Source organism: Buteo buteo, chromosome 18 (genome assembly GCF_964188355.1).
Source record: "Buteo buteo chromosome 18, bButBut1.hap1.1, whole genome shotgun sequence".
In the NCBI taxonomy this organism is placed as follows: domain Eukaryota; kingdom Metazoa; phylum Chordata; class Aves; order Accipitriformes; family Accipitridae; genus Buteo; species Buteo buteo.
The window spans coordinates 8,396,626-8,410,482 of NC_134188.1; the positions used below are offsets into that span (position 1 = coordinate 8,396,626).

General features: G+C 38.7%; 1 protein-coding gene across 3 annotated transcripts in view; it reads left to right on the forward strand.

Moving 5' to 3' along the window:
- Positions 1-13,857, forward strand: part of CRYL1 (crystallin lambda 1) — a 61,258-nt gene that overhangs the window by 26,176 nt on the left and 21,225 nt on the right. For 2 of the 3 annotated variants that reach the window (XM_075050762.1, XM_075050764.1), the window contains 2 exons: positions 1,242-1,403; positions 5,503-5,697. In XM_075050762.1, the coding sequence (XP_074906863.1) occupies positions 1,242-1,403; positions 5,503-5,697 (357 nt within the window). The remainder of the gene's footprint in view (positions 1-1,241; positions 1,404-5,502; positions 5,698-13,857) is intronic. The other variant, XM_075050763.1, reaches the window with a different exon arrangement.

Here is a 13,857-nt window from a genome sequence, read left to right on the forward strand (position 1 = left end):
ATAAGGCTGTCTATTACTTTGGGCTCTATTTGGAGTTCTTAAATGACCCTGTTTATCTCTTCTGCATCGTGGAACTTTTAGTACTGTTCCATGCAACTTGCTTGTTTTTTAAGACTTCAAATTACTTTTAACCCATTTACTGGGTGAAAAACTGGCCCTGGGTATGCCTGCCACAGAGTCTGTCTGAAGCTGCAGGTGTTAAATGTAAATTTTGGATTATATTAAATGTATAGCCTTTTCCCCTACCCTCATGCAGTTTGGCATAACAGGAAGGACAGAGTGAAGTACTGACAGGTGGGAGAAGGTTAGAGTTGGAAAAGAACAAGTATTTTCTCTGTGTTCAAAGGGGAAAGCTGAGGTTTTGCAAGTTTGGGATCCTGTTGGGATTTTTTTTAAACCCTTCCAAAAAACCCAGAAAACAAGCTGGCTTTATTCCCCTGTTTTGTTCTCATAGACTGAAGTCTTTCCTGTTGATTGTGGGATCTGTTGTAGTTATTATCCCATTTCCTTGTTGCTCCCAGACTACTGGTGGACTTCTGTATGCTGTCCTTCAGGCAGCTCCTGGGGATAACTTTGAAATTCTAGTGACTGTAGATTGTGGCTCTTGTCTCATACATGTGAAATTTCACACAGTTCTGCAGAGCTGAACATGCTCAGTAGCTTTGGGAGAAGTTCTGATAGTGTGCATTCTACTTAAAATCTTTCTCAGAGTTTAAATGAATGAAGATATTTAAGCTTTTTAAATGTGAGGCTCACTGAGAGGTGTTTCAGTGCAGGTTCCAGAACTGTACCTTGGAATCTCCTGCCATAGTTCTGGAGGTTGTAAGTTTGTCGTCTTTTGAGATACACCTATTCATTTCTATCTTGTCTGAGAGAGAATACAGAGTTCTATCATATGAGATTCTCTTAAAAAAATGAAGACCAGGTCTTATTCCTCCATACTGTGTTATCTCTGTGCATGAGTAAAAGTCTGTATTTTAGACAAAGCAAAATCATTTGTTTTGTGTTAAATCTTGTGTGGTGGTCCATCTTCTGCTGTAGAGGAACCTTTGGGCTTTCTGCTTCTTTGTATGTGGGAAGGTAATTTTGTGTTATGGCTCACTGGTATATCTAGGCTGATTAAAATAGATGGTTTGTGCTGAGTTCCTAGGTGTCAAGGTGGGATCAGTGAAGTCTGAAATGTGTGGATAAATACTATTGAACTAGAAGACTTCTAATACTGATTTTTGTTTTTATTCCAGGAATGTACTCCGGAGAACCTGGAACTGAAAAAGAAGATTTTCAGTCAGTTAGATCTTATTGTTGGTGACAATGTTATCTTGAGCAGCTCGACCTCTTGTCTCTTACCCAGCAAATTGTTCACTGGCCTTAAACATGTTAAGCAGTGTATTGTGTCGCATCCTGTAAGTATGATGGCATGTTTTGTTATTGTGGTAGTAGTAGTAGTACAGGTGTTCAACTAAACTGCATCCCAAACTCTTCCCTGCAGACTGAGAGATACAGAAGGATATTTGGAGTGCTTGTGTGCCACCGTTAATGTGCAGGGGCCTGACTTATCAGAAAAACTTTAGTTTGGTCATGCTGTGAGCAGCAGCATCTACTAAATTGAGAGGACGTATGCATCTTTCATACTGTTGGCTCAAGATACATTTTGTGTAAGCTGTTGTGCTCATACTGTTGTGTGTTACTCAAACTACTGGCTCTCAAAATACAGGAATTCTGTGTTTTGAAGACAAGCACATAAAATCCCCTACTTTATTCTTGTGGCATCGTTAGTCTTTTTTAGTATACTTTTTCAGCTGCTCTTGAGTAACAGTAAGGATCCAAACAGTGAGCTGAATGTGCTTGTCAGGTAATGTCAATGACAGATGGAAGCTTTTGACTCTGGTTTCTTCAGACTTCTGATGCAGAAGCAGTATACCTGAAGAGGAAAAGCAGGTGGATGAAATGGAACAAATTGTACTTGGAGCTGAATCGGCATGCTTTGAAACCAGCTGGGACAGGGCAGTGATGCAGAAATGGCTTGACTAGAGGTGGCAGCAGAACCTCAAATTGCTGAAGGACACTTGTGAGCCTTCGTAGAGGTCTGTGGGGCTGCCAGACAGCAGTTTATCACATCTCTTTTCAGCACTGAAGAGCATTTTGTCTTGGTAACTGGGATTCTTACTGCTTCTGTTTTCCACTACTCAATAGCTAATGAATTTGTTAGTCTAATATTAGTCTGATGTTTGACAGATCAGTTAAGAGGACTGTTGTTACAAAGGTTTGCAGTATGTGGAGGAAGGTACTGCTCTATTGCCTGCAAACTGGTAACTACATATTGTCTCTCCAGGGCATCCCTCGGGGTGTAAAGTAAATATCAGTTCCCTGGACATGCTCAAAAGTGGTAGTGTGAACACAAAAATACAGCCCTCCTTTACTGTAATGTCCCTACAGCTACCAGTAGCGTAATATTGCAGTGTCAAAGCATTTGGTCAGTCCTTTTCTGATACCCCTCCACCGCCACCTGTGCCTTGGGGTGACTGGGAAGCAAGAGGAACAAAAGGATTGGTTTCTTTCTGTATAATTAGTTTTCAACCCCTTTCAATTAAAAAAAAGTCAGACTTCAAAGTAGGTATCTGTGCTGAGGTCTAGCCTTTCTCCAGTCTAAAATTCAGTAGTTCCTTATCTCATATTTCCAGGGTTGTAACTTTCTGTAGTGCAAGAGAAGAGATAATGTCTCTTCTAGACTCCTGTATTAAGTAACTATAGCTATGATTGATTATTTTTTTAACCCATTCCTGGGCTTCTGTCTATTCTCTGTTTGTCAGTCTTTGATTTTACATTACTCTTTCTTACTGTTTTCCCAAGTTGGTCTGTACCAGTTGACTTGTTTATTCTGAGCTGCAGTCTTTATAGGAGCCACTTCTGAAACCAGGTTTTATCAGATCTGGAAAGGTAGCTAGTCCCTGCGTAAACATTTTCTAGGTTGCTGTTATACGGATATAAGTATTTTCCAAAGCAAATACTCTGAGTGCCTTAAAACGTCTAATTGTTCTGAAATGGCTTTGCAATCCAACTGAGACTATTTTTTTAGTAATCTCAGCTTCACTCAAAAGGGAGTGTACTGGAGAAGCTGAGCCAGTGTACTCTTCCAGGGGCCTTTCTGCATCTGTTATATCAGTAAACATGCTTGCTTTGTAGTAGTTGTTGACTTTTGGTGGTGTTTTTTGTTGATTTTTTTGTTTGTTTGTTTTTAACCATGGCCTTACTAACATCTTGAGCATGACAGTAGGACATGGGGAATGGTGGCTGCAGGAAGCGAGCAGCTCTGGAAGACACTGTGAAAACAAGAAGCATGGAATTTGATAGACCAGAAAAATTAAGAGCTAAAGTTGTAACACCTTTAGCACAGGTGAGCGTGTTGAGGAGAAATGAAATTAAATGCCCAAAGGGCAGAAGGAGCTCATTCCTTTGCTTAACATAGCAATAGGTTCAATGAAAAAATAAATTAAATCCCATAGCACAGCTGTATGATAGAAATGCATGCAATACTTGTAGGTACAGCTGTTCTCCGCAAGCAGTTTCAGGCAGTATATCAGTAGAAGTCATCTTCTGATGAAGAAGACTATGAACTCTTAAAGAAGAGCGATTCATTTCTCATGTACTGTATATGCCTGCTAGGTCACACAGCTAGAAATATGGAACTAGAGGAGATGTGTGCCATTGAGTGAAGTCCCTTGCTGTACAGGAAACCATCTAATCAAATCACCTTAGAAATGTATTAAGCTATATCTGTTAGATTTCTTTTTTAACTCTGCTATTCCTGCTGGAAGCTGTCTTCTAATTTTTGTTCCAATCTTATTAACAGTCCATTAAAATGAATTTGATGTTTGTTGGCAGCTTTTGTATAGCTTAATTCTTTCCCTGTGTTTACTTTGTCATATCCTTTCTTAGGTTTCATTTTGTTAAGGTGAGTAAGGTAAGCAATTCTGCTCCCTGAAGAAAGGCTTTGCATTCCCCTTCTCATTTTTAGAAACCTTCCCCCATCCCCAGTTTCATCCATGTTTTACCACTTCTAGCTTTTGCCAACATCTATTATGTCACTCCTAAAAAATTGCCTTCCTAAGTCTTCTCAGTGTGCTCGTGAACACACCCATATACTCCCCATGCCAAGTTAATGAAATAGAATATTTCAATAAAATGACTGTCAACACTGATCTTGGAAGAAATTTATAATAGCCTCAGTCTCTATCAACAATTAACTTGTCCTCTTCCTGATTGGAACCTGTGATGTACTTAAGGGTTAGAAAAGCCTTCAGAGAACTTCTTGGTGCTTGCAGTGTTTTGTGTCTTGCTAATTTGCCTGGTACCACACCTGCGATGGTGTCCATCATGCTATTCTCAGTGTTGGTGGTGGCACTGCCAAAGAGACTAATGTGAGAAAGTTTATGTTGGAACACAAGGTACTTTAAAGGGAATGAAGTGTGTTACATCAGTAGTTAGAGCAGATGTAAGTACTGAAAAGAAAGAACACGCAGAGAGGAAAGACTGCTTGCATGTTGCTGTGACTAAATCCTGTCCTTGCATTTACGTGAGCACAGTTAAGAGCAGTTGACTCTAAGGGAGCATGGTGAAAGAATCAGTACTTAATTACCATCCTTTAAATGTCAATGTTATTTCTGGTAGTAGTTTATGACATGTTAACTCCTTCTATTGCCTGGAAACTAGACCAAGAGCTGAGTTTAACACCTTAAGAATATGGCTGAAGGACTGCTGCTTCTGGAACGAGCATGCAGGCAGTATGACCTGAAGAACTTTTAGCTGTTTCTCCATGTTCTTCAGAATTTTTTGTTTATTACTTAAAAAATACATTACACAAAGGTCTTGACTTGATGAGAAATTATATTTGGGAAGATTCAGGGAGAGGTAATTCCTTAATTTATTTTTAAAGTAGGTACAGTGTTTGAAGGTAACCTGTTCTGCAACTTTTTCAAAGTGTGTTTTATGTGGTATCTGGTTACTGTGTTTTACATATATTTACAGGCTTGGGCCAGTAGTAGCTTATATATTAAGTGTTCCATCTTACAGGTGGTGTTTAGCAATAATTTTGTTAAAGTTCCTGAATATCTAAAAGGAAATGCCTTGTTTCATTTGGAAAGACAGGTGGCGACCATGTGTCTTACAATAACAAACAGCCTGAATATTGAGAAAATATCAGTTACTCAAGTCAGTATGAAGTCTTCACTAGTACTGTTTGAGTGCTGTCATCTTTAGTGTAGCTCCATGAACTTTGCTGGGGTTAAAGAGAGATAGATTTAATGCAACATAAATTATTTTTTTAATTTGAATTAATACACTAGCTTTTATTGGATTGGTGAAGTATTTCAGGGTCTAAAGATCAGTCTTGCTGTGTTCACTGGAAGATATCCACGCTAGTAGCAAGCTATAAAGACACTTTATATAAACTTGTACTGTTAATCTGTTGGTAGCTGACATTCTTCTTTTGTCTTTCTTCTTGAGGTAAATCCACCTTACTTTGTGCCGTTGGTTGAAATTGTTCCTCATCCAGAAACAGATCCTTCTACTACAGAGAGAACATATGCTCTGATGAAGACGATTGGTCAATCTCCTGTCAAACTAAACAGAGAAATTGAGGGGTTTGTTCTGAATCGGCTCCAGTATGCAGTGATAAGTGAAGCCTGGAGACTTGTGGGTGTATGTATATCTTTTTTTTTTCCAATTTTACACACACACACTGCCAGTTTTGTAGATGTGACAAGCGAGATTGTATTTTTAAATTTCCTATAAATTTGTGTCATCTTTGTTAAACTGTCCCTTATGAACATGAACTATATATTAACATGTAAATTAAAAACAGTAAGAAGTTATGTCAGTTATAAATAGCAAAGACTGACAAAACCAACGTGATATGATCATAACAACTATCCTTTATCCTGCTGTCTTTTCAGAATACTGTCATTTTTGTGACAAACAAAAGAACAATCTTAAAAGCACAGAAATCAGAATACTGGTTTTTCTTTTTTTCTAGGTTGTCTTGTTATTTTCTGAATGTTGCTGGCCTACTGTACAGTGGTTATGAAAATAATATTTTAAATGGTTTTCTCTTTGGCCTTTCAGGAATTGCACTCATAGGTTCAACAGTTATTTGATACTTGTAGGTAAAGACAGATTTCTCCTCCTCCTGCCCATTCAGACTTCTAGCTGAGAATCATTTGTTTGTGCACCTTCAGCTTTTCCCAGTTACCTGTTCTCTGCTGCAGAGTCTGATCTTTCATCAGGAAGAGCTGAATTATGAGTCTGTTGTTATTCTGTTGAGAAGAGATTCAGCTGGGCTTGAGCAGGGCTTACTTTTTTGTCGTGGAGAGTGTTTTGATTTTTCAAGCTGTTTAAAACAACCATGCACACAAATATAAGTAAAGATCTTAAAACTAAGGTAATACTAACATATCGTAAACAAAGCAACTCTTTTTCCAAAGCAGTATCTAAACATAGTTGCTGAACTGATTTTGCTTACCTGTAGTTAGCTTCCCCTGGCAACACAATACAACAATATAAAGGAGGTGGTGAATAATAACAATAATTAGAACAATGTTGTTAGGAAGGAACTGATATTCTGCTGGAGATGTCTCCTTAAATTAAAGAAAAGGTTTCTGTTATTAAATAAGTTAATACAAACTCTTAAGTATATGATAAGAAAAAAACCCTTCAGAAGACTGTAGTCATTTTGAAAGACACAGTATAGAGAGGATAGTAACCTCCAAATTATTTTTGAAACTGTAATAACACTGGGGAAAAAAAGGATTTTTGAGAATAAAAATGTAAAAACAACTGCTAAAAAATGCAAACAAGGAAGGTAAGTTCACAGGGAAAAAGGTAGCTGAACTGCAATGTTCACTGTTAAGGAGATTCCCACACTGTAACCTTTCCTTGAAAGGAAGGGATCTGATGTAGCAGTAGAACAAGTCATGCTAAGAACAAGATTTTTGGAGGAGGAAAGAGTAAATGAGTAATGGCAGACTGTGAAGGAGAAATGGAACTTACCCGAGAATCCCAAAACTTAAATATGAAGTTGATGAAATACTGACTTAAGCACCTTTTTACACAGTAACTAGCATAATACTGCAGAAATGGAAGTTAGCACTTAGACCTTTGGTCTTTTAAAAGAGTTAAAAGAGTCATTGGGAAACTGAACCCATAAGCCTGATAATGTGTAGGCATATTGATACAACACCCTTGGTCAGCACAGGTATCCAGGGAAGTAATGCCTCCAAAATCTAGTAGGATTCTTTCATGTCTGAGAGGCATAAACTGAATTGTGGAAGCCACTCCTATAGAAACCTAGGATGCTAAATATGAATGGGTTCAGGGAACATTTAGACACATTCTTGTTAGAGGACAACCATGCAGAAAGCAACCTCCAGCTGTTGAAGTCTCAAAGACTGGACTGCTGGGAGCTGAGGCAGTACATAACATTGAAAGTATCACTCTCTGGTCTTCAGTTATGGAAAGAGTGTAAGAATACTTCATGGACTACTATTGGAAAAGAGGTATTGATCTGAGGTGAACCTTTAGTATGAACCTGTATGGATGGTTTTGTGTGGGTGGTGGTATGTGAATAGTTACAAAATAGTGCTTGAAGCAGTGACAGATAATGAAAGTTGCTTTTGTTGTGCATCATCAAAGTTTCCAAGTTGTTCTGTTTTTGTATAATTTTATTGATTTTCAGGCAAATACACATTTAAAGTGTAACAACTTTGGCTGTGTTTCCATTCCAAAAGCCTGGACAAATAGCAGCTATCAAAGGTATATAGTTTCAGCTGTGTGACTTCAGGCTACACACTGCCTTTGATGGGAGGAGAATCACTGCAGGCCTGAGGCAGTTTCTGTGTTTCTACTGTTGTGCTGCCAACTCTGTAATTTTTATTGCAAGTCATGTTCTTTTGGTGTTTTCCACTTTCAAAGTGGGGAAAAATACTTCTTGCTTCTGATTAAGTCACTTTTCAGTCACTTTTCAGAGGGTTAAAATACTGAAAACTTCGGGCTCCCCACCTCACAGTCCTTGAGAGGCTCCTGAAAATCAAGTTTTACTCACATTGATTCCCTCTGGTAACAAAAGTTTTCATTACCCTAAGAAGAACTGGGGGTGGAAGATAAACGACAAATATTAGCAGGAGGGACATATTAATAAAGCATTCTTCTCCAAAATGACCACGCTATTAATCCTTTTGTGATTAGATATGTAAATTGTGCATATTGGATGAGGTAATCCAAGTCAGCTTGGATGCAGAGCACAGGCATTCTTACGAAATTACTTACGAACACTGTGGTATTTTGATGCTAATAATTGTGTATTGCTTTTGACTATTGTAAAAGAACAATGAGGCAGAACAATAAAATGTAATTTCAAGCTTACTTCTTTTATTAGTGGTTGTAAAGGTCTGAACAAGTATCTATGGATGCCTACAGTTACATGTCATAAACTGATTAGTGCTCCTATTTCTGTTAAAAGTTTTCTTTAATTTTAACATGGTGAGTGCTAGAGAAAAATCTCTGTTGTTTCTGGAGGACTGTTGTATTTGCACTGCAGTGTATCAGTTCTTTGCCACATAACAAGAACATAAATATTCCAGATTATAAATGCTATGTATGAACCAGGAGAGAAACATAGCAGCAGTCTCCAAGTGTTTTGAAGCCACTTGAAATGATCTTAAATCAGCCCCTTTATGTAAACAGCTATCTGTTTTTTGAGGACTTTGCTGAGATATGAGCTCAAAAGCTTCTCATCTGCATCCTCCCCTCAAAAATATTTATAGTAATGGCAGGGGAGTGATCTTAAACATGCATGCATGTGCACATATGCTTGTATCATAGTCCAGATTTGGACACCTTTGCATGGACCAAAACAGTCTTTGTTGTTGTTTTGGTTTTTGTGGGTTTTTTTAGGGTTTGGGTTTGGGTTTTTTTGGTCAGTTGAGCTTACTTCATTCAAGAAATGAGCAGAAGCTTCTCCAGTAGAAGCACTTATGTACTGTTAAAAAAGGCATTGGTGGTAGGACAGACATGGAGGTATAGCTGTACTAACATTTATCTGGAAAACTTTATCACAAATGGACTGAGTGGCTTGCAGGATACATTTTAGTTCCCAAATGTAGCTTGGCAACTGATGACCTGCCAGTCCCTCTCTTTTCTTTAGCAGTGCTGTGTTGGGATGTGTGATGGGTGAGGCATGGGACAGGGATCATACAATGGGAGAAGGGGTCTGATACAGAGCATGAACATGGAGCTGTGTAGAAAACAATGTGGTAAATATAGCTGCTTGCTGGATGATGTGTGGGGCTCACCAACTTCTGTCATGTCAGTCCAAGAGTACGAGAGGCTGTAACACAGACAGAAATCTTAGGTAAGGCCCTGCTGGCAGGTTGGGTTCAGGCTCGGACTCCCTATGATACTCAAATTGCATGTGGGCATGGATGCTGGAGCAGAGAGAGAAGCATAATTCAGGGCAAAGTGATGAAAGTAACAACAAGAAACCCAGATATTAGGATACAGTTTGTTTTTGCCAAAGGTGCTGGGGTCCCCAGGAGCATATGGTGGGTGGCTGGGATTTTGAAGCTGGGAACAAAACAAGTGCTGTGAATGCAGAACTGGGCCGAATGTGGGAGTGGGAAGGATGGAGTTAAGGTGTTGAAAAATTAGGAGGCCTGAAGGTTGAGATCCCAATTTGTAGGCAAGTAGGAGAATGAAAACTCATTTAGAGACACAGAGTTGGGTGCTGAGAACTTTGGCCATGTGGTTAATTAAGAACATGGATTTAAGGATGCAGAAGTTTGACTTTACAAGAACTTAGAAGCAAAGACCATAGATTCATTCATGGGCCTAAAAGAAGGAATTCAAGCAAGCGTTCCCCTTTGAGGCAAGAGTGCTACAATGAGATGTTTCATTTTGGATCTGAGTTAGTCTTTTGTGTGGCAAGATGTCTTTTTGCACATTGTTTTGACTTGCAAGTCACGAGCACTTGGGCAGTGCAGGTGTTTGTGGCAGGAACTTTTTGCATCAGTTATCTGTGTCTTCCCATGCGCCAACAATTTATTCCATGAAAATGCAGATAGTGGGAACACTCCAATCTGCCTTTGTAAGGTCATGTATCTGAGAACTTTCTGTAAGACCACATAGCATGTGAGATTTGACATTCTTGTAGGTTTCTTATTTATGTTTTTAATTCTTAGGTCTCTGGTAGAAGTGTTGCAAAGCTGATTATGATGACAGTAAAAGATGTACTGAGAGATGTTGAGGTTGAAGATCCTTATTCCTCTCTTCTCAACCCTAAATTTTGATATTATAAATTTGGAACCATTAGAATAATCTGTAGCCAGTGATAGGAAAAATATCTCAGACGGATTTCTCTGTTATTCCCTGTTACCATTTATTTACTTTCTCATGCATCCATTGACAGTGATCACTGATATATCTGATTTTGTTCATAACTCCTTGGAGCAGAGACTTACTGCCTCTATTTGCCTGGGAAGCACCTTGTGCACTGCTGACACTATTACTTTTGTACTTTTACCAGTACCAATGCATTCTATAGTAGCTTGGGATTATGTTGCAAAAGAGTGCTAGTTAAATAGCTTGACTTTATCTGGTTCTGAAGGTAAAGTTTTGGTTGACTTCATCCAGAAAATAAAAACCAAACAGTTTCACCAATGCTTTAGATCAGAAGTCTCAAACCTTGCTCTGAACATCTAGGACTGTCCTTTTACTGTGGATTACTGAGTGGAAGCTTATCTTGGTGAAATATTTTTCTAAGCATCAGCTGGAATTTGCAAGGAGGTCATGAAATACAGCAACACTGATAGTGAGGAGAACATGGCGGTTTTTCAGCCCTGATCTAATTTAGGAGTTTCAGCTGCTTTTAAGAACCTGCTAGGACTATTTTGCATGATGGATCATATGATAAGTGTCTTTAGAGTCTGTATTTTCCTCTGTATAAGCTTTTGGTAGTGTCTTAATATATTTTTTCTTTAAAAGTGGTTTTTCTTTTAGTTTATACTCATTGTAAAAGACAATAAGAATGGGCAGCCCTGCCATCTTTGTTAGTCTTCTAGAAAATAAAGTCATGGTTTGGCTGTGTGTCCGTTTTATTTCATTTTCACAGCAATCGGATGCATTGGCTTCAGTCCCTAATATATGTACCTCTCCCTTCTCAGGTGACTAGCTTGGCAGTCCTTAAATGCTGGCAAGACTTTTTTAAATCTGAATGCCTTATTATTAATTATATTATAGCGTTATCTAGAGGACCTTTCCAAAAGATCAAAGATAAGGTAAAAGGTTAAACATCTAGTTACAGTGCCCCATAAAAGGGGGATATCGTAAAAGGAAGTTTATAAGGGCCAGGGATAAAAATACTGTTGATACAAAGTGTTTCTTACAGGGTGAGGTGAGTGAGGGTGCCATAGAAGAAGGAAGACAAAAGCCAGCAAAGTAAGGAGGTGTGAATTGTGTGGGACAACAAGTTTCTCAAACATGATGAAATGGAAAGAGATGGAGCTCGTAGAGGGATCTAGGGAGAAAAGTCATATGCTCAAAATGACAGGACTGGAGTAAGATCTCATCAGGGTGTGGATCGAAGTGATTTGATTAAAGTGATAGTGAAGAGAAGGGTGTAACAAGTGCTGCTGAGAGAGAATGCATATATTAGTGGCAATCAGAAAAAAAAATACTGGATTTGGGAGATAAAGGGTGAAGTGGCAAATTTGGAGACAAGAAAGTATGTGGTCCAGGAGGGAGTGGAGTCCAAAATAACTCTATAGACAGACTGGAGTGAGTAGGAGAACATGATGAATTGGTAGTATCAGAAAAAGTAAGATTTTTTTTTTTTTTTTTTTTTTTTTTTTGGCCATGTCACATTACGAACCAAGTCAGTGACAGAAGTTGCGATGTGGGTGTGACTCACAGATGTAGAGACTGTTGATTAAAACCAGGGAGGTTGGGTCAGGGCCTAAAGGTGGAGACTGCAGAACCACCACAGGTTTTTGGAAAGGAGAAAAGCGTCCCTGCATAGTGAGAAGCACTAATAAAATACCAAAGGAGCATTAGGACAGTACTGTGGCATTACAGGAGATTAAAATCTCCAGGAAGATGAGATTGTGGTATATAAATGGTGTCATAAGAAGTGTGGAGGATCCTGAACTAGTTTAGATCTTGAAGTTTGACTGGCCCTTGGGGTCACTGAGGATTTTGGTGGAATTTATTTTAAATTAAGATCTTAATTTTGTAGCTGTGAAAGCTTCTGGTGAACTCTAACACACTTTCTCTTCCCTCTGACAAGTGCTTGAGGGGAAGGCTTGCAAGAAGGGTTACCCAGGATGAAGAGGATGAAAAATCCCCTTGGGAAGATTGTTTCACACCTAGACTTAATGAAACTGGGTTGGAACTCTTTCTTGTTTACTTCTTAGCATAAACACAGATCCTTGTGGAACATACCTTGCACCCATCCTGCTGAATCATTCCACCAATTTATGATCTTAAAGTGGGAGTAGGGTTATTCCCTAGGGGAGGATGGTCTAACTTGTTTATCACTTACGCGTTTTTCATTTCTGAAGAGAAAAAGTAAAACACTTTTCTTTAAGAGGGTCTATGTGACAAGGAGAAACTGAGCTCACGTGTAGAATAATATGTTCCTCAAATGGAGGGATCTGTCATGTTTTCCTTCTGGTAGCAGCAATTTTTGCCTTTTAGCAGCTGCTAAAGTCAAAAGCTATAGTCAAAAGGCCAAGAGCAAAGCACTCTGTCTCATGATTCTGAAGGTACCTGGTCTTCAAATGTCAGTACCAAAGCTGAGGAATATAGTATCAAAAGAAGTAAATCAGTTTTTAATTTGGAAATTAATTTGCGATGATTCTGAAGTGTTTCAAGAGCCTGTTAACTCTTTAATGTTATCTTTACAGTTTTTAACTGCTGCTGTGTTTCAAATGCGTGTCTGGAACTTGTGGTTAATCTTTTGTCCACAAATCCATGTCAACCAGGGAAAAAAAAAAAAATCACTCATCAAGCACAGCTTTACCAGCATAACTCATTGTTTGGCTGAAGCACTCCCAACAGAAGAGTGCTTTTGTTGACTTTGCTGATGTCGTTCAGAGAAGTTGTGTTGCCATGTCAGGGGAAAAAACTGTCACAGAACATACGGTGGCTGTGTTAGTTACACTGATGCTGGTCTGTAATCTGAATGCTGTCTGAGGTTTGCATTAGTCCTGTCTTTATGCAGACCTTCTTGTCTGCCTCGAGATGCTTTACCATACCTATGCCTTACCTTTAAATTGAAGAAAATAATGCTTCCTTATCCCTGCCATTTTATGTCTAATTAAATTGTTACCAGAGCTGTGTGTACCATGTATGGTAGGTAGATCTTAGTAATTACATTATCATTTCCTTTTTAAGATAGAGTTCAAAAGCCATCTGCAACAGGGATTCAGCCAGGCTTGGTTTTGGTAGGAGCAGTGCCTACCAACAGATTGAGACTTGAGGTTGAGTCTTATAAAAGGCTCTATTTAAGTCTGAGATAATGAAACTTGATGTCTGTGGCAAGCTGTAGAAGTTATGTTGATCCTTGGCTTATCATTTTCTTTTTAAGTAACAGTAGATGATACAGTTGATGAACACAGGGAAGACACTGTGGGTGGGATTCCACTTGCTTAAGATGGGATTTCTACAATGTAAATACTGACATCCAAGCTCCTTAGTCATCTTTCAGTCAGTGAGGAGAACTAGGCCTTTTAGGACACAACTCATCTATTCTAGATACCTGCTTTAGAACACTGATTTCTTTTTTTCTCCCTAGTGATTATAGAGTCTAAA